The sequence below is a fragment of the Zootermopsis nevadensis genome, unplaced genomic scaffold (genome assembly GCF_977971745.1).
Source record: "Zootermopsis nevadensis isolate Lab colony 2312 unplaced genomic scaffold, Znev_1.0 Znev_ptg000010l, whole genome shotgun sequence".
Lineage (NCBI taxonomy): Eukaryota > Metazoa > Arthropoda > Insecta > Blattodea > Termopsidae > Zootermopsis > Zootermopsis nevadensis.
The window spans coordinates 14,980,034-15,001,818 of NW_028259142.1; the positions used below are offsets into that span (position 1 = coordinate 14,980,034).

The window sequence follows — 21,785 nt, forward strand, 5'->3', positions numbered from 1 at the left end:
CGTCCCCGAATCTACTTGGTGGGAATGAAAGAGACCACGAGAAACATCAGTCTTCGGGCCGAGGTCCGAACCTGGGAATTCTCGAATACGAAGCAGAAGTACTAACCACTAGATTGAAACGCTAGGTAATTCCTCTTATCAGTGACACAAAACATAAGAGTGCATATTTGCTGGTTCTCAGTTCAAAAAGTTTATCAGAGATAAGGCTTTCAATACAAATTCAAATGATACCGAAAGAAAACCACGAGGCACGCATTTAGAGCAGTGACACAGCATTTTTAGTCAATCATCAATCACCCACCGTTTCTGAATTAGTGGTTAAACTCATCGAGGCTCACACAGAACTGGGCTATAGAACTTCTTTTAACATAAATTTCTTACATTCACACTGGCGCCCTTTTACTTTCAATCATAGGAAAGTGAGTGATAAACATGACATCTCCACGAAGGGGAAACGGTATCAAAGCAGATGGGACCAAATATGACTACAGTTTATTAATGGACACATCAGGAAAGCCAAGGACATCACTCTATAAACGTAAATCGCGAATGATAATGTTCTTCTATGGTTTGGCACCGTGAAAACTGACCGATACACGCCACAGATTTGGAGAACATACTGCCTCTGTCTTTTGGGTTGAAGATAGAGACGGAGACAGAATGATTCTCCGAAACTTTGACCTCTACCGGCCAGTCTACACACGACACCAAGATCCAGAACATCATAATCTTCACTGCCATGAAAACCTCTAATCCCGTAAATCACGAATGTTCAAAATTGAAATGCAAGGAAATTCTAGACCAGCTGAGTAACTACCAGCATATAAAGGAAAACTATGTTCTTTCATAAAGTCAGCCACTAGCATTACCCCTATCCAAAAAGAATTCTTCCTGTTGACACAAACTCTTTTATTTAGAAGAGTAGTCACAGCAACGCGAAAAGCTCCCAAGCATTATACAAGGAAACAAGCCACACCATAACAAAATTTCAACAGATCGGTTACCGGAATTTTGTCATTTTAAGGCATTCTTTTTGTTTCTAATTTTTACCACTGTGTAAAGACCGGATGAGAGGCCCACTCAGCCTCATACAAGTAACAGAGCTTTTCTTGGGGACAAAGCGGCCAAATCTATCTCTATCGAGTTTTATAAAGCGTGTAGCTTTGCCTTCATACACTTACACCCCTCCATGAAGTGGTATTTACGTAATGGGACAACTTTACAGTAGTGAATTGGCGCCTACTGTCTTCAACATGTATGACTGCATGTCCACGTGGAACAAAAGCGTTTCAGATCAACAAATTTTAATAAAATTTATATTTAGGGTTGTTTATAAAATACATTGAATTATATAAACTTTGCTCATCACTGGGCAATATGGTCTACAAGCCTACATGGGAAAAGTTAATTCGTTTATTAAAAGTGTAGGTAGGTGTACGTATATATATATATATATATATATATATATATATATATAGGGAGAGAGAGAGAGAGAGCGACGGGTAACTTATTCACGTACGCGTAATAAATATTGCAAATCACAAAACTTTCCTGACTTCAGTAATTCTAATCGATAAGTTTCACTGTCAGTGATAAGGAGCCTTTCAAGTGCTTGTGCTGGACAGCCCCGGCTGTGACATTAGCATGCAGGTATAAAAAGATGGACATCTGTTTCAGCGCGTTACATCAGTGTGTTCTTTCAGGTAAGTCTGCCTTTTTATTTCTTGTACTGAAACTCCAAATTGGATCAAAGTTCTGTAGCCGAGCAAACCCCCCCCCCCCTTCTCTCTCTCTCCGTGTGTGTGTGTGTTTACGTCTTTAAAACAAAATACTGTTTGTGGCTATATATGCCTGTCATGCACGCGTGACCAAGTTTTACTAATTACGGTAAACTCAGAACGTTCTGTTTTACTAGTGTTGCTACTATTATGTAGCACTTAGAAGTACTTACGAAGTACACAAAGGCACGAAAGGGACTAAAAAAATTAGAGAAATGTTATAATAGATGAAGACGTGAAATAAACCATTTCCAGCTGAAATATGATGGGCTTATAAGCGTACTACTTGGCATATTAATTCAAATCTGTCCCACCACACATCATAAAGGCGTTTGGGGGGAGGTACAACTCCTACTCCTTCTTGACCTTGGCACAAGAAGAGTGAGAGTGGTCAGCGTCACATCCAGGTCAGAGCCAGTCTGAATGCAGGTTAGAATAAAAATCTTCTCCTACTGAGGAGCTAACTCCGGTTGTCCAGCCGGTTATCAGACACTTCTCTGACTGAATGACCCATTTACTAACGCCGATAATATGAAGCTCCTCCTCAAGTAGCCCTTACAGGTTTCTTCTCTGTTACATCCTATGTAGACGTCAGTTAATTAGTGCTATGTAACAAGACAGGCCTAATACATGCTTAGGTATTATTGATCTCATGATTCTGCAAAGATTTATCAAAATGGTTAATTAATTACAGGCCTATGATATTATGTCTGGCATTGTCCATTGTCTGAGGTATATTTGATGCAGATCTAAAATAAACGTGTTTCGGTAATGCATTCAGCTGTTTCATTCTGGTGGTCTAATGACAATGAACCGCTTAAAAATGGGTGTACAGCCTATTTTCGAAACATGATCCATATTCATCAGATAATGGAAAATGTCCAGCATAATGTATTCATGTAAAGTACGATCTCACAATCGACTTTAGAAGGTATCGACTGCAAAATCTGTTTCATCCATTAGACAGTATCTAAACTAGACTTGTCAATATCATAAGTGATTTTGGCACAGTTTAGGATATAATTAGACTTTGTGACCGCAGAAGCCGACTGACCACCTGCCCTTTATGGTAATGCGGAAGTTCCTGTACCTTCTGTTCGTGTCGGCTGTGTTTGCCGACAGAGCCACCTACCACAACTATCAAGTGCGCCGTGTGGTGCCTGAAAATCAGGAGCAACTGAAGGTTCTGAAGGAGCTGGAGAATGAACCAAATGGAGTGAGTTGGTTTAATTCTGTATTAAAATAAAACCACCAGAACTCATTTTAAAAATCTTAAAGTAAATTTCGTGTTTGTTTATATGTGCGTTATTCTTATTTCTGCTCGGCATGTAATTTTCTTATGAGTAACACGTCAGAGTCGTTACAAAATCGAAGTTTATTTCAAATAGGAGAGCGAGCAGATGAATTATTGAAGGCGACATTTAAAAAAGTCGGATTTACACAGTATGATGTCTTATATATGCCTATAATGTGTTATAAATTCAGGGGATATCAGATATTTGCCACAGCGACAGCAGCACAATGCCTTCGATAGCCCACACTTGATAGGTATACTTATCTCGCAAATGCATTTAGTCCCTTAAGTGATATTGGTCTTAAAACGATTTAAAGATAATGAAACTTACAAAAAAATAGGCCTGGTACACGTATAATGGAGTTGCTGTATATCGGGGCTCGCTTAAAATATGCCAACTCACGGACACACATACAAGTACAAGAATTCTCACAAATAAAGTGGACTTTAGATGAATTAAACGTGGACCACACACGGTAATAACCAAATAACAAAAGTACTATATATATCAACATGAAATTTTAAGTTCTCATGACAGTAAAGATGTCTATGTTGGCCATCTGAGTTGTAACGCCGGGCGGACTTGTAGGAACATATCATAGTTTCGGTGAAATATACTATCCCCATATTTTACCCTCAATACGGAGGCAGTATATTTCTCCTAATGTTATTATCTAAGTATATGTCCACGCTGTGCTTTTTCAAGTTTAATCGGAATCTGCTAAGTATTCAAACCATAAATGCAAAAGCTTAACTCTGAAGTGAATTAGCCCTAAAAACAAAACCAAATATAGTGTTAGTCTATCGCATCGAGAGATCGAAACCTGAGAGGTACTTTGGATTTTCCTACTAATGGGTGCAAGTTCGGAAGAACTTAAAACTAATGGGCGAATTTAGAAATGTTCGAAACTTATTCAAATAACTGGTAAGATTTTCCTTAAAAAACTCGTCTTACACTATGCCACACGTATGTCTTTGATTGCATTTACCGACTATTCAATTTCTAAGCACAAAAGCAAAGAGGTCCGAATATATAAATAAACCAGAGTACATTTGCATATTTTTGTAACGCTTCTAACAAGATAATTTAAAAAGGAAGTTATTTAAATCTGAATACTACCGCCCGTCTCATATCAAATTAATGCGTACCTTTCGATGTTCAGCTGAGCTTCTGGGTTGGCCCAAGTAGAATTCAGAAGGCTGTGGACATCATGGTGCCGCCCCATATGTTGCCTCAATTCAACGAAATTATAGAGAACCTCAACCTTAAATCTGAGGTTTACATCAGCAACGTGCAGCAGTGAGTATATTCAGTCCACACAGTGGCCAAATTCACGCCTTTCCCTTTCGTGTCTTTTGTTCTGTATACCCCTGTTCCATCATCAAGTTTTGAGTAGGCCATCCCAGTTTTTTGAAACGCCCCGTTTGCGACTTTATATATTCCAATGACCTTGAAGGCGACTTCCTGATGATTAAAATGTGGCAAGGGGTTAACTGACAGACTTATCTACTTCATGATATTCTCATCATTCTAACTGACATCTTACTCAGAATATCTCTAAAATAAGATAAACACATTTACTTCGCCTGTCTTCGATAGTTTTAGCCTCTGATTGCTACATCCTATCAACCTCATTGAATGTTATATGTATTTCACATTACATTGCATATAGGTCTGGTCAGAAATTATTGTCCCTTGTATTTTGTTAAATATTCACAGAATCAAAAAATATTTTAAATATAAAAGTTTCATTTTTAACGAGTTATATTTACGTTACGTTACAAATGTTTTGCACGATGTGCCGCTTTGAAAAAAATCCGTACGATATAAATTTCATGGATTACACTTGACTAATACAAACCAAAATTAAAACATCCCGATACCTGTAAACACCAATATAAATTTTAATAAAAATCCGTACAATAATTTCGGAGTAAAACATGCCGTTATGCAAACACTACCTCTCCAGCCTGCTATAAATTTTTAAACTATGTGCAAAGAACGCATAAGATATGATATGCCATTTCTGCTCTAAATTATATTTAATTTCGGAAGATAACCCAGAATAACTGTATTATAATGAATATACAAAGGTCTTTCTTCTTTTAATTTTAATGTCACAAATGTGCAGCTTCGTGACATACAATTATTTTAACACCAAAGTGTTTACTCGTAACTAAATTGGTATCGAGTGAGAATTTAAAAGATAAGACCCTACCCAAAAAATCACGTTGTTACAAGATCTGAGAAACGTAATATGACATGACTAACTGTTCTAATCCTTTAATCATTATATCAATAGAAATATTAACAATATTATCATAGAGTACTGTCGATAATATTATCAATGTAAATCGCTTCTTTGTAACGTGTGTAAACCGTATGAAGTGTCTTTAAGATGTTTCGAAAGATAAGATCACACTCAAGATATCCGTCCTGGGAAAAGCCGGCGAGAGGACTATTCGACACTCGAGTATCCTCTTTGAAATTATACTCTGATGAAATAACTGTATTAATATATTATCCATATATAGACTACTAGCAAAAATCCGTTCGTTCATTCGTCCCATTCTGTTTCTCCCAAATGCGTTGACATAAGAAAAAAATTATGAACGAAACAAAACGTTCCTCTTGAAGAGAAGACCCTGGTGAAAATATAGATTGTTTAATACTTCCAAAATTAGGCACAGAGGTATCAAAAAAATTACACAACAGGGTGTCATAGAAATATTACATACAAAATAATGTTCTTTTTGGAGAGAGAACCCCAGAAAATTGTTCCATTCCTAAGAATAGGTTCAGGCGTCCGTATCTAATTGACATAGAATGTAATAAAAAATGTTTCTTTTAATGAGTTAGTCCCTTGAACAAATAATTTCTTGTTTCAAAAATAAGGCACACGAACGTCGGAAAATTATTGCAGATGCATAAACTACCAAGTTCCTTACATACGGTGCATCGCAGAAAGAATATGGAAAATCCAAACAGGCATTGTTGGTAGCAGTTCGATCGTCACCACAAAACGTGTAACTGAAATGTTATGCAGAGTACTGTCCTCCCAATTCACACGTCTCTTTCAAACCAGAAAAAAAAAATATGACAAGCGGTGAAGCGACTAACGAACTAATAAACTTACGGACTAATTTAACTGAGTGTCTGAAATAAAATAAATAGAGGAAGAGAGAGGTGGAAGAATAATAATAAATAAGATATGTATTTAGTCAGTGGACACTCTAATGTTCAAAAATTCCTTGTTAAAATACCGGAGTGTTCATCAATACCACAATAAGACAACTTGTGGCCGTGGAGGTGGCAGTTTAGTCTACTACCTATTTTTAGTTTTATAATATCCTTCTGTGTTTCCCTTCCCCTGTGTCTTACGAAGTAAATGGGCCTGGAAGCTAAAATATCATTCCTCGTCTGATTTCCTTCCCGCCATGCCAGGATTTAAACCCATTTGCGTTTCAGTCTCATCGATACGGAGCGTCCCGAAGTGAGACCGACGGCTGACTTCGGTTGGACAGACTACTACACTCTGGATGAGGTAAGTAATATTAGTGACGTCAGAGAAACATCACAGCTCTTCACTGTAAATTACGTTTGTTATGAGCAACTGCAGTAGACTTAGGAAAACCTCACGGAAGTACACCACATGCAGTACGAGGTTTAGATATGATGTTCTGTTACTCATTAAATCATACGGAAGCCTGTAGTGAGGATTTGAAGTGGACTGAAATTACTCAGAACATCAAATAGTGAATTTCGGTTGCCCCTTATTGTTGAGGACCTTGCCGTCCCTGCAGAAAATCTCTGGTTAGGGTGTTATATGCATGAGTTTGAATTTGTAAAACCACCGCATCAAATTAACACGAAATATTTTTAAGTTCTCGTTGCTCGGATTTTGTCAGCAATATCAACAGAACATACAAGTTCGTTTTAATCGTTACTAGGAACGTTTGTAAGATATTCATTTTGTTAAAAATACGTTCAGTATTAATTAAAAGAACTTATTTTGTAGGTAAGGAAACATTTGACGGTATGTTAATAGAATTTGCGAAATTTTAGTTATTCCGATCTGCATTCTCTGTTATCGTTCCACAATGACTTTGTCTCAAGATATCTGTTAATTGTTTCATACAGGCTACCTGGAAAAATAATTCCAAGTTCCTGTATTTAGTCACGTAACTTTAAGCTCCTCCGAAACGTTGGTAACCACATAAAAGATTACACGGCGTCAAAACAAATTGACACCTTCACCACCATAAGAACTTCAAATCTCAAGGGCTGTTTCAATCTAATTGATCACTTCCACTTAATCAATCCTGTGATAAACTAAGAAATAAACTTCTCCTTCCAGATCTACGCCTGGCTTGACTCCCTGGTGGAAACTTACCCTGAGGTAGTGACTCCGATTGCTTTGGGCAGATCTTACGAGGGTCGACAGATAGCGGGGGTGAAAGTGTCCTTCAAGGAAGGAAATCGTGGAGTCATCTTGGAAGGAGGTCAGACAGAAATAAGTATAGTCTGCTAGCTTGAAGTACACTTCGCTTCCAGATGTGTTCAAAGCGACTTCTGCTTATCTCGTTGTCCTCTGTGACAAATTATGCCAGACACAAATTTATCGATGCAAAGCAAATAAACGGTAGAGATACTATAAATCTACAAAAATACGTGCAGTCATTAACCGTTCTTTTATTTCGAGAAACGAAACTTTTTTAAAAATAAAAGTTACAAATTTTAATGAAACCTATGTTTTGGATCTATGTTATACTGGAATATCAGTACTTGTGCTATACACGGTTTTTGAGAAAATGTAAATTTCAGTTTTAGTACCATGTAAGGGGGTTGTAATATTAGACAGATACGAAACAAATTTGCCAGCAGTAATACCAGATGCCTCAGAAATGTTTTTACTCACAGAGATGAACAAGAAAACAGACGAACTCCTCGATACGTGTTCTCATTATACAAGGCCTATAATTTTTGTTTTCGAAAAACACGTTAACCGGATAAGAAACTGACGGAAGCCATGTTCAATAACTCTTTATTTAAAGTACAAATTAGGCTTATATATTATAGCTATTCAAGAGCCTACAGTGTTTTGCACAAATTACATCTAGCAGGTTGATGGGAATACTTTAGACGTCTATTCGAAAGGTACCAGGTCGGCAAATCGACCGGGCTGAAGACTAACTTGAGCCAGTTATTTCGGCTTTCTTCAGTCTCTCTCTAAACCAATGCAGAAATATTACCTTTAAGTAAGCCAAGTAAGTAAAGCCGTTATCATTTACCAGTGCACAATTAATAACAATCATGTGACTGCGTTTATGGATACTTACCAGAATTTAACCCAATAACTTAAACATATAATGCGAAATAATGTAATAATTAACATTAATCCCAGAATTATTAAAAGTCGATTACATTGCATTTTAACCTCCGCTATTCAAACAAAGTCCTTAAATGACGAGAATAAATAAATCTACATATCTCAACAAAAGCACTTAAAGTCGAAGAAGTGATTCATTTAAAGTTTCAGTATGCATCCTAACACAACGAACCATGACATAAGTTTATCTCCGCTTCATAATCTGTTCTCTTATAAGTGTATAAATTAATATGAGAGACGATAGGAACTGTTCTATGTTATATTCTATGTAAATGTGTTCTCTGCGCAGGAATTCACGCCCGAGAGTGGATTTCTTCTGCCACGGTGACGTACATCCTGAACAAGCTGCTGACAAGTGAGGACCCAGTGATTAAGGACCTAGCACAGTCTTTCGACTATTACGTCTTCCCTAGCGTCAACCCGGATGGCTACGTGTACACTCACACAACGGTACGTTTCTTATGTAACGACACTGTATCAAGTACAGGTTCAGCTAAGAAAGAAAGTTATCCGGGCATTTATCTGGAACGAACCATTCACCTCCTGAATGCTAAATCAAAGATGATGCTGTTTGAGCTAACTTGCTCGGAGTAATATTACCAGGAATTCGGTTAGGGAATGCTCAACGAAATTTTTATATAGCAAGTGAATACATGGTAAGCAGCCTTTACGTACGAGCCCTGAAGGGTTTTTGGTTCTCACAGCCATGCAAGTGGAGATGGTGGTCTTCTGGGTTGTTGCACAATGTAGTCTTTTCGTTGTATACCGACATTTTGGAGATTCTACAGTGAAACTTTTGTATTTAAGTTGAAAAACACGGCAAAGGCACGAACTACTGAGTCAATATATTGATTACTTTCAGGCACTAAAAATCTGTAGGCTGCTACATTAAATTTACATAAAGGCAGATCAGATCGTGTTTCTTATTAAGATAATGACATTGATATCGTATTAATTTTCTTTGCTGTAGGAACGCATGTGGAGAAAAACTCGAAGTCAAGGTGGAAACCGCTGTTTTGGTGCTGACGCTAACAGGAACTTCGACTTCCATTGGCTGGGTAAATAAATAAATACAAAAATATGCAAATTGTGACTATAACGCGCATCACAATTTTATAAGATTAAATTTATCATTAATACAAACACATCAGTAGTAAAATTATAATAAAAAACTACCGAATATGAGAAAATTTTTTGCATGTTAAGAATTAAACTAATTTCATTCACGATTATAGCTTCCAGTAAAAAATGTAACAGAAATAAATGTGTCTAATTATGATGCGCATATACAAATTACGGGAGGTATTTGGAGGAAAAAAATACATTGTGTTTGGATATTAACGAATACAGTGAGCTGTTAGTAGGCATATAATAAGAACTGGCTATGCACTTTTGTGTCATTCGAAACTCTTCTCCTCATTACTCTTGACAGTTGTTTATACCACAAACAATTGTACCACAACTACAGCGAGGACTATCCATTGCTTACAGTCCTGAAGTACTTCGCTGGAGAAATAATTCGCACGATACAACACTCCACTGGAGTACACCTCTCCAATCTTGTCGACCGATGTATTTGTTGAACATTACTAACCTAGACATGGATAATTTATCTGATTAATTTGCTAAAATACCTTAAATATTCTAACCTTTCAGACTTATAACGAAATTCTGGCCTTTATTATAGTGACAGATGCTTGAAATACTAACATTTAAAAACAAAGTCCAGTCTTCTGGCTCTCGATATGTTCAAATGCATTTTCATGTACTCAGAATGAATTTTTAACTTCGATAAATAAGAGCGCCTACAGGACTTCTGAAACTTCCCATTATTTAAGTAAAGAAAAATGGAAATGCATTTGACTACTGTTTTTCCTCAAAATCACGTAGGTACTTCGGAAATAACCTCGAAGTGCTTGAAACTGTCTACGGAAAATGTGCTCCATATAAATGGTTTATGCACTTCTTAGAAGGACTAACAAATACGTAAATAAATAAGAGACTGGTTAGAGGCTGGTCACAATAAATAAGTAATTGATTTTATTTTGCCTATTGTTTTGATGGAATTTAGGCTCTGTTGCAAACGTTTCAGGTGCCATGGAGACCGAAAATTATGCAGGTCTGCTTCCCTCGATAACACTTCGTGAATGTTTAGTGTTTCTAGACAGGCTGTAAGTCATGACTCTTTACAGAGATCGGTGCCAGCAGCTCGCCGTGTTCCGAGACGTATGCAGGATCCGCTCCGTTCTCTGAAATCGAAACCCGAGTTCTGTCCAACTACCTGAGAAGCATACAGGACCAGTTTGACGTGTACCTCGCTTTCCACAGCTACAGCCAGCTGCTGCTGTTTCCCTACGGACACAACAACGCCCACTTATCCAACTATGACGAACTGGTAAGACACGACAGGTCTAATGGAAATACGTATTCTAGAAATAACAACTAACAACAACGTATATTGAATTCCAAGGGATATAGAAGGAAGCGGTCTTGGATCTTAGCGTGCTACATGTCACGACCGTTATATCCTCCTCGAATTGATCGTCCTAACAGGCAAATATTAGGTCTACAGATTACGAGATTCCTAATTAGTAACCTAGTCTAAATAATATTTAAAAGTTCAGTATGTACCGGGAAGAAAACACAACGTTTCTAAATTACAACAATTCGGCTGATTCTGCTAAGGAAATAACAGCTATTTACAATGAAAATCATACGAAACCCATAAATATAAAACGCATAGTCACTGACTGTTAAAGCAGCTGGTACACGTATTTACCACTCTGCCCTGAAGGATTAAGAAACTTGTATAGCAGATTTACCTGCGTATTCTTCCGTTGTTGGTTACAATACAATGAACATAACATTCAAATCGCTCATGTTCTAGCTCGTTGTCGGTCAGGCTGCTGCTACTGCTCTGGCCAAGAACAATGGCACGCGGTATACTGTGGGCAACATCTACGACACGATCTGTAAGTATCAGCTTCAGCTGCAGTCACGACAGAAACGGAAATTACGAAGTGAGAAATTCAGTTCACTTACAAAGGACACATGATACTATAATGGAAAACATAGCTCGCTAGAGGATTACCCGTCTCGAACATTATACAGTATTTGAACGGGGCTTTAAAAAGCGATGAATTTAATTTATTTGAACTGAAATAGATGCGTGCATAAGCAAGGCAAGTCGCCTCAAACATCCAAAGTTAACTGGACTCGTGTCAAAATGACCCACATCTCAAGTATAAGCGAAGTTTGTAACTTTACTTTAGTTGCCTACGGAATACAGGACATTCAACACAAACAATTTCGACCCACACTCAATATAAATAAGATGGTAAAGGTGTACGCCAGTCTGGAGAACACGTACTTTCAAAATATTTCTTTGCGATTTTACACACTTCATTTGTTTTGCTGATTATATATTGCACATGCAACTGCTGTACTCTCGTGCAATTAACAGATATTTAGGCTACTCGTCCAATGCTAATATTATAATTAAACGTGCTTCAACATCAATCGCTATCTGCGTATTTCAAAGAACTCATTTATCACGTCTGTCATAATACTTGTTATTTTTCAACTCTGGGTACACGGCTACGATTGGGAAGACAAGAATTGCATACCAAATTTTGGCAAGGAAATGCCTTGTAAAACGTCGATATACACGACTGAGAAACAGACACAGGATCTCAAATAACGGTAGATAGGCTGTGAATCTAAATTTGGATGGGACTGCCTCAGGATCGTGTCCAGTGGCTGCCTTTGTTATTGGTGGTGTTTGAAACTTCTGGCTTTGCTGTTATAGTGTTATTATTCGCCAACAGAATGCCTGCAGGCACCAGCGTGACAAAGACGTTCTTCCGGGTGCTTGAGAGAATTTTTACTTAAGCAGCTGAGGGAGATAAAATTCGATCATTGCTTACGGCTCACTGTCTTATATTGGAAAAGGGTTAGAAAACATGGCAAAATGCTTACGTCATATATAAATTGACCCATAATCGTAAACGCGCATAGAAATCTTTGTCCTCTAGTAGCATCCTTTCCATCTGTAATATTGATGCAGTCTAAGTAAAACAGGTGTTGTTGTTTTTTGTTGCTATGAAACATTGTTCCTCACTTTGAGAAAGCAAAGAGTCAACGACTTGGTTTTGTGTATGCAGACCCAACTAGCGGTGTGAGCATGGACTGGGTTAGAGGTGTTTTCAACAAACCCTACACCTACACCTGGGAACTCAGAGACACGGGCAACTACGGGTTCCTGCTACCCGCGAGTCAAATTATCGACACCGCTGAAGAGACCATAAACTCCGCGGTTGTTATCCTGCAACACGCTAAGGAGAACCTGCGACGTAACTAACATACTTTTGCATTGTTTGGGTGCAGAGCATAAACACACAAACTAAACACGGAAAACATCCGAGACTCTACATAACTGCCTTTAAGTTTTCGAGTACCCAAACAAAATAACGGCATAACAATTGAAACCTATGTATGATGTTTTATTTTAAATTAGTCTAATTGGACTCAATATTGAGAATTACAAGGAATAAAGTGTTGTTCTGTCAAGATTTTGTCTCGTTATTCAATACAAATAGAAAATATGGTTTCCTTACATCGCCTATGTTCACCATTGGTTAAGACGAAAATAGTGATCTACTAGCGGATTGCCACAGTATTTTGAATATGTGGAAAAATTAATATTACCAGATATTGAATGTAAGCCTACGTGGAGTGAACAAAGTTACACTGTAAATACATGTGGCTAAGTCATTAACAAGAGAATCTAGTTTTTCTGAGGTTGAAATTCTATTGAAAAGTTTAAAGTTTATGAATCGTTTGGTACTGATCAAATTCCATATTGGGAATAATAATTCATGTTCTGATATTCAGTAACGAATTAATTTGTAATAAGAATGAATTTCCAGAGCAGTAGAAGAAATTTAATACTGTATTTATGATTAATTATTTATCGAAGAATATTGCTGTTATCAAGTAAATAATAATAAATCAACATTCTTCTGTCAAGATTAAATCTATATGTAGACTAAATTATTGTAGAGCATCAGTATGGATTTTTATGTAATCGATCAGTTACTGATTATTCTGCCTTCGTAAGTTACTGAAGAAGGCAACTGTGAACAAGCAGCACATTATCATACCCTCGGTCATCTATGGCTCAGAACTTGGCTGGTCTCAGAGTAAAGGTAATTACATATCACAAATGTTTTATTTACAGAACATACTGCTTTAGAGATAATGATATGGAGTTCTAAAATTAATACAAAACTACGTGATCTTTATGCAAGTCTGCCAGACCTACAATAAACTCAACATGTTTTGCATATTCTGGTCACAATCCCTTCATCTTTACAAGAGACTGGAGCACGATAGAGCACACATCGCCAATACACCGGCGAAACTTTGGCCTTATAAAAATCTATAAGAGCTGAAAATTTAATATCACTTGTGCTATGGTTTTATACAGCTAACACATATAAGAACCATAACCACAAAACTCTACAGTTTGTAATTTATTCTGAATGCCTAATCCCTACAATATGAAGGCAGATTTTGAATTGGGGCCTTCGAAATTCTAAACACAACATAAACAAGTGTTAGTATCTCTCTAACTTGTTGACAAAAACAACTAAAACTACAAAAATCATTAGGCCCTAAATCTGACAAAGATTTATAAAGTACATAGAGAGATAAAGAAAGATTGTAGTGAATATGACATTTAGTTTTTACTCTTATAAAATGCGAGCATGTGCCACTTAAAATCAGAACTCTCAAGATATAATTGAACTTAACCTGTGACAGAATCTTGTTATTATTCAGCAGAAATTTGAGTGCTATTGTATCTAGAAGATAAGGGCCTAATCTAATTGGAACACACGGGTAAATGAAGTTTATAAGAGAGTGTGGTTTCAAACTGTTGGTGTCGATGTTACGAAATTATTTCGAGGTAAGTAACGTTCTGAAAATCTCCGATAATTTTCATTATGCGTAAGTCTGCAGTTTGTACGTCTCGTAAATTACTGTCCATGTTTCATCGTCCGGCCTTCAAATTGTGATGTACCTGGTTGATATCTGTTCATGTTTCGAATCAGAAGTTAACATTTAATTGCACAGAAGTAGAGTTACAGCTATAATTATGAATTGTGTTACACTGGTGCACAATAGCGTCGTAAATGTTTAAATTAATTTCATTTATCTGACCAATAACTTCAGTACCGCAGTCATAAATTTTAATCAAGTCTATTCAGTAGCTTTGGGACTAGATGTGTAATAAAATAGGCCTAATTATGTATAACACAATTGTTTGCGTTATTTGCAAAATGTGCATAAAATGAAGACATAATGAGAATGTCGTGTACGTTGGTCCACAAGCCTTCTCTAAAACTACTGAACGAATTTCGACTAAACTTTCAGGATAAAATATGATGGTGATGAAATGGTGGTTGTGCCTGCTGTTGGCTGTGCTAGTGTCTGCCAAGGTGCGCTACGACAGACACCAGGTGTTCCGACTGGTGCCTGAAGATAAACACCAGCTGCAGGCCCTCAGAGATCTGGAAGAACAGGCTCAGGAGGTAAGTTAAGCCCGACCTAACATTATTAATGAAAATACATCTATTGAATTCCTACAAAGAACATCTGGGTCAATAAGACGTGGGAGCTATCTCCATGCAAGTTCTTTATAACATATTTGAACCATGCTGTAATTATTGAGATAAAACAGACACGCGGAATTGTTTGCAAAAGACATTACCTCCGCTCATACTCACTATTACCCGTCAAAAATGACGGGAAAAACTAAAGCAGAACTTAAAAACACATTTTCAATAAACAGTCCAACAAAACAATATATAAAAATTAAAATCATCACCTTTGCTTAATTAAAGAATTGAGTAAGATTTAATATAATGAAAATAGTGATGTTGCCATGGTAACATCAGAAGGGAGCATATACAACAGATTATTGCATTTCCACGAATACGTGTGCGTTCGCGCGCGTGTGTGTGTATATATATATATATATATATATATATATATATATATATATATCAGTACCACAAAATGATCAACCAGTCAGAACTTGGTCTATTATGTAGATAGATTAATTGTACTGATATATGTGTTGGAAGCTGGATTTCTGGACCAGTCCCAGGGGGCTGAATACGTCTGTTGACATCATGGTACCTCCACACTTGTTGAGAGATTTCTATAACATGGTCCGGAAGAACAACTTGAAGACTAAAATCTTTATCAAAGACGTACAGAAGTAAGTATGCTAATTCTCTTGAGACTCGCTGAACCATCATCCAGGGAACTCTATTCAGAGTCTATAACACTGACAATTATCAGTGTTATAGACGCATTATAATGAGTCGGGCCAGGTTATGATGCCTAATCCGTAAAATAAGGAGCTATTATTTTATCTACCAATTCTTTATAGAAGGGTATTTTTTTGTATCAAGCTGTTCGCATGCAGTACACTATCCAAGCGATACAGAATTTTCCACAGAAAACCTTGGTATGCCATTGTATCATACACTGGGCCTATAATTTGCAGTCAACATTCACACCCTAAAATAATATCAATGTACGCACCTACCTGATGTTCATACATCCACGTCTCCCTCATTACAGAGCCATTGACAACGAGAAACCTGCTCAGAATGTGAGGGCAGGTTATGGTTGGACTGACTACTATGATCTGGATGAAGTAAGTTGAAAATCCATAAGGAATCGGACCTAATATATGTACAACGAATTCAATGATAAAATATTATTCTCATACTTCCTACAGAAAACATATAGAAAATTTGTTAACAGTCATGGTACCCATTCATTGTTTCCACAGACCAATGACTACCTACGTTCTCTGGCCGAGGACTACCCAGATATCGTGCAGCTGTACGTAGGTGGCAGTTCTTACGAAGGACGGGATATTCTTGGAGTTAAACTCTCCTACAAAGACGGGAATCCTAAGATCTTCATTGAATCAGGCAAGTTACTTATTGAGATGCATACATAAATCAGCCTGAACAATTCATGCTTGATTAATTATTGTTCTGGGTTGTCATGCTGTGTGGTGTCGCATATAAATACCAATAATTCGTATGCACACAATGTCTCCATCTTCAGTCCTGAAGATGGAGACAATATATCTCCTATACGACGAGTCCACACGGCATGACAATCCAGAAGAACAAAGACGGCATTTTCACTGCCATGAAAACCTCAGACCTCACATTTTAATAACCTAAACACTTTCCGTTATATACATTTTTTCATTGTGTATTTTATGCTATAATGATCCCCATATACTAAATCTCCCTGTATGTTTCCAATAATACGAGACCCAGCTGGTCTAAGTTAATAAACATAATGGATTCCAGGAATCCACGCACGTGAATGGATTTGCCCGTCCCTATCCACATGGATCCTAAACCAGCTGCTTACGAGTGAAGATCCTGACGTGAGGTCCATCGCAGAAAACTTTGATTGGTACGTGTTCCCCAGCGTGAACCCGGACGGCTATCAATATTCTCACACCACGGTAAGAATTCAGTAGCTACACTATATGTAGGCCTACATCAAGACAAAATGATAGAACCAGAAACTCGAAGAATTAAAAGAATGTATCACAGCAGCAACTTTGGTGGCTGCTTGACAGTCAACTGCGCCACGAAGCTAAGGGTGGTCATTTTGAACACCTACTAGAATCGCTAATTCACGAAGTGCCAATACTGACCTAAGTAATGGTTTAGTTGATTAAAATGCCCTATCTCATTAATTGAATGTTTTAATACATATTTTTGGGGCGCTCTGTATATGCACTCCGTTAATGAATACCTTCTCTCTCGTGCTGCAGTCTTTAGAAAGCTAAACAGACTACTGACTGTTGTACCTGTCATTCCAGAACCGGATGTGGCGCAAGACTCTAACCCCTGGCACAGTATGCAACGGTGTGGATCCTAATAGGAACTGGGATGACCACTGGAATGGTAGGTACTTCGCAACATTGCCCTGCCTCCAGCGCAAAACATGTTTAAATAAGATAAATCCCTGTGCTGTAATCAATTAAAACTTAATATTCTGACAACTAGACTGTTTTAAAACCGATTAACCTCGTTTTTACTCGCAACTATCAACGCGTGGAATAAAAAAACACAAATTTAAAATCTTAGCTTATTTAGAGTTAAATATCTTCCATACGATATGCGATTATTATCCTGTCATGTCTCGGTCACCAGAACCCTGATTATGAAAGCAACGTGTACCACATGCAGGCAATGTTGACTTCCTACGAAGTGAAAAATATTATCCTGCCAGAATTCTGGTCGGTTCGTGCTACTGTGAGCTGGGTCTAAATAAAATGTTATATTTCTTTAAATATTTAAGAAATGCCCTTCAGATCTTAAATTCTTTTTGGCGCACTGAATGCGTCTTAAAGAATTTGATTTAACAATACCTCGCGGATCTGAATTGAGTTTTCTGCTGCGAAACAATTCAGAAAATAAGATCGGGAGGTATTTTTGCTGGTTCGGTTCGATGTAGTGTACGCCATTGCTTCAGACGATCACAATACGTCGCGATAGCGGTAAATGATAAATTACAGTATCTGAGTAAGAAAACCCAATGCGGAAAACAGACTTTGTCTTTAGTTGTGTACTGATCTGTGACTGGGATATTTGGAGGGACTCGGAAAGAATCTTCTTCGTCTTCGAATGCGTTCTTCCGACTAACGTTTTTTTTATTTAATGAATGCCAAGCTCGCTTTCACACGCCCCATCACAAACGGGGTTCTAGAGACCTCATAACGGCAACATAACCAGTAGGATCTGGCACTGAGGAAATATTATAGACCAGGCTAAACTGCATTATAAAAATTCTCATATCCGTTAATCTACTGCCCAATGAGTTAACTTATTTTTCTTTCAACCGGTGAATTTTCTAAGCCGCAGAAGTGAGTTAGCACTGTCCTACCAAGCGAAATCCTACAGCCATCGAAGTATGCAAATGTATTAACCACAAACAAAAACAATTTTCTTGTTGGAGGTGCAGTATTGCCAATTACGCATTATGTATGTTTCGTAGAGGGCGGAGCTAGCAGCAACGAGTGTTCTGAGATATACGCAGGGACGGGCCCTTTCTCCACAGTGGAGACGGCCAGCCTGGCAGAGACCATCAAAGAGCTGAACCCCACCGTGTACTTCTCCTTCCACAGCTACAGCCAGCTGCTCATGGTCCCGTTCGGACATCGCCACGAGACGGCAGACAACTACTATAAACTTGTACGTCCATGAAACTCCGAAACTGTTTTTGACATGTATGTCGATGTCTGCAGAACTTCCAAGTTTACTTAATTTTTCAGCTATTATTTGCTTGCAACAAACGGTCACGGCAGAGATTAGATTTATGGATTAGTTTATTTAATGACACTTTCAGTAACTCAGACTTTATAGCTTCGAAATATATGACGATTAATAAATAATTAATAGGAAAAGATATGTAAGAAAGCGGTTGAGGCCTACTTAAAACTATTCCGGAATTTGTCAACAGTCTGAGTAAAACAATAAAAAGTTTCAGTCAGGATAGCCGGTCTCCCGGCCACGGTTTGAACCCGGGGCATCCCAAATACAAAGCAATCCACAATAATACACCTAGGAGTCCAATGTGATCTCTCCTCGCGGTTATGAGAAATAAAAATCTAAAATAGGGAGCTATTTACCAGACGCACTATATTTCAAATTTTTACAGACAGGTGGTAATTTACTTATATCACCAGGTTTAACGTTCAGTAACCGCGTTTAACCCATGCGGTGTATTTGAGAGTAACGTCTGCTTCTCTCACATAGTAATTGTTTCCTTAAACATTAACTTACCAATCTTTGTAACTTAGAAGCGACAAATTCTTAATGGGAGGTAGGAACTGATTTTTTAAAATATTATTTATAAGTTTTATCTACCCACAGTTGGAGATCGGAAGCAAAGCGGCCCACTCACTGTCTCAGAGATACGGAACCCAGTACGTTGTTGGCTCCATCATTAATGCTATCTGTAAGTTTACTTATGTTAAAGCTACTCGAATTTAACTTTTAGATCCTAAATATATAAGGCATATACTTTGTATTTACGGTAAACTTTTTTTTTTAGAAAATTCTTAGGGTTCGATGTCGGCTTCTATAAATTATGGACTTTATAAGACCGACACGACACGGCACAAAATTCGTCCCACGAATTTATGTAAACAGAACCGGAATTTGTTTTAGGCTTTGAGAGTCAAGTATTTAGACACGTGACCTCTCCATTATCACGTGGCAGAGCAAACAAATCTTGACAAGTTTAACTGCCTTGCTGCCATCTACCAGACGAGCGGGATATTACAGCGGTCAACAAAATAACCACAAAAGTTTACAGAAAGACAAACATCCATTCCTTGACACGATTTTATATTTCTAGCACATACATACGCGTTAATTTCGAAGAAATTAAATATTTCCCATGACAGCCGCTATTACACATTAATCTACATCAGTGGTCCCCAACATTTTGTGCTCACGGGCACATTTGAGAGTTTATGAGATCGTGGCGGGCACCAACCAATCAACAAAGCCAAATTTTCTTTTCTCTGGACAAATAAGATATGGACACCAAATAATACACAAAACAACACGACGTTTAGTGATACAAGAAACTATGCAATCAAAAATATGTACTTTTATAAGTACAATTATTATTACTCAAGTGGGAAGTTTGGCACTGCATTTCATCGGCCAGTTTTTCAAACGATCGTCAAGATGGACGTCAGTAAGTCGAGATCTGTGCTTTGATTTAATAATGTTCATGGTTGAACGGCCTTCATTATTCAGTATAACCTCTTTCCGTATCAACGCGGGCACCCAAAAAGAAAGCCTTGGCGGGCACTGCATTGGGGTACCACTGATCTACTGGGATTCATCTATCAAAAATGTACGTACTTACATACAAGTAGGGCCTAATTGTTTTACATCATCAAACCCCCAAAATTCCTTAAGTTACTTTTTGGAATTTTCCAACTAAAAAGATCACAATGAGTCGAAAAGAAAAATAATTCTAAATAATGAACTTGGAAGGACCTGCAAGGAGGAGGTCGTATTATGGAACAATCCGAATTTGTCTTGTTAGTATTACGAAAACCGAAATCCCGAAGTTGGGGCAACCGTTCTCCGCGATGTCACTAAACCCTCAACCAACAAAATGGGACGCAGGCATTTGGCAAGCAGGAAGAGAGATTGAATCAACTCCGTGAATAATTAATGCAGCACTTTGGCCCAACTGTTGTCATATGGAACCGTCAATTCAGCGTATGCTTGCATCTGCCAGTCTTTCATCTCCAAGATAATTAAATGAATTCCGCTTAAATTTCATATTGAAGTACCACAGTAAAACGTGTAGCGCAAATTTAATTTGTATCCATTCAGTATCTGTAAATTGTATTTTAAACATTTCTGTGCGTGCTGAATATTTTACGAAGTAGGCTACGTGAAACTGTTTGGTTGCAGTGCGTAGCCGCTGTGTGTTAGATGTCAAGGCCAATGATACTGCTCAATTCGCCAAACACTTTCAGTTAACTTGTTCATTGCAGACGAGGCCACTGGTGGCAGCATGGATTGGGCGAAGAGCAAGCTGAATGTGCCGTACACTTTCGAATGGGAACTGCGTGACGAGGGACAATACGGCTTCCTACTGCCCGCGGAACAGATCATACCCACAGCCCTAGAAACTTTCGACTCCATAATAACCATCCTGAAAGAAGTCTCTGCAGCAGTAAAGAATTAAAGCCAGAGTTTTTAAAACGTAATAAAATGTATTCGTGGGCATTTTATAACCTCAAATAAAATTCAAAACATACAGACGAATGAATTCAAATTGCATAATTACTGCATTTTTAGCTAGTAATTCTTGGAACAAATTTCACTCAAATGCTTCAATATTTACGGGCAAGTAAGCAGAAACTGTAAATTACTATTTATAAACACAGACATTTATGTACACAATATTCACTACTACAAATTCTTACAACAAATTTGATATATCCTCAAAGTCTGTATCATCAACTGCTCGTAATTTGTCCCACACAAAATTATCTTTACTGCAGAATTTTTACCTGTGTTTACAAAGTCTCCATACAAAAATTTCGCATTCCTAAATCAAACGGTTTACTAGCTATTGCAGCGAAAAGGAAAACTAATACGCTTGGCAGCCACATTGTTTAATATTATAAAAAAAATCGTAATTTGTCGACATATCTTACCATACATAGAAAACAGG

General features: G+C 37.6%; 2 protein-coding genes across 3 annotated transcripts; both read left to right on the plus strand.

Annotated features, from left to right (window-relative positions):
• Nucleotides 1-1,631: 1,631 nt before the first annotated feature.
• Nucleotides 1,632-13,031, plus strand: LOC147874262 (zinc carboxypeptidase-like). Its single transcript, XM_087346591.1, has 10 exons — nucleotides 1,632-1,703; nucleotides 2,821-2,994; nucleotides 4,236-4,372; nucleotides 6,542-6,617; nucleotides 7,431-7,575; nucleotides 8,752-8,912; nucleotides 9,433-9,520; nucleotides 10,655-10,857; nucleotides 11,350-11,434; nucleotides 12,626-13,031. The coding sequence occupies exons 2-10, from the start codon at nucleotides 2,845-2,847 to the stop codon at nucleotides 12,820-12,822; spliced, it is 1,242 nt and encodes a 413-aa protein (XP_087202717.1). The 5' UTR covers nucleotides 1,632-1,703; nucleotides 2,821-2,844; the 3' UTR covers nucleotides 12,823-13,031.
• Nucleotides 13,032-13,650: 619 nt separating this feature from the next.
• On the plus strand, nucleotides 13,651-21,377 carry LOC110841510 (zinc carboxypeptidase). 2 transcript variants are annotated; one of them, XM_087346593.1, is made up of 10 exons: nucleotides 13,651-13,669; nucleotides 14,898-15,055; nucleotides 15,611-15,747; nucleotides 16,116-16,191; nucleotides 16,330-16,474; nucleotides 16,868-17,028; nucleotides 17,392-17,476; nucleotides 18,570-18,766; nucleotides 19,448-19,532; nucleotides 21,100-21,377. In XM_087346593.1, the coding sequence occupies exons 2-10, from the start codon at nucleotides 14,906-14,908 to the stop codon at nucleotides 21,291-21,293; spliced, it is 1,230 nt and encodes a 409-aa protein (XP_087202719.1). In that variant the 5' UTR covers nucleotides 13,651-13,669; nucleotides 14,898-14,905; the 3' UTR covers nucleotides 21,294-21,377. The 2 variants fall into 2 exon arrangements, with proteins under 2 accessions (XP_087202719.1, XP_087202718.1); XM_087346592.1 differs by lacking the exon at nucleotides 13,651-13,669 and adding an exon at nucleotides 14,328-14,430.
• Nucleotides 21,378-21,785: the final 408 nt, after the last annotated feature.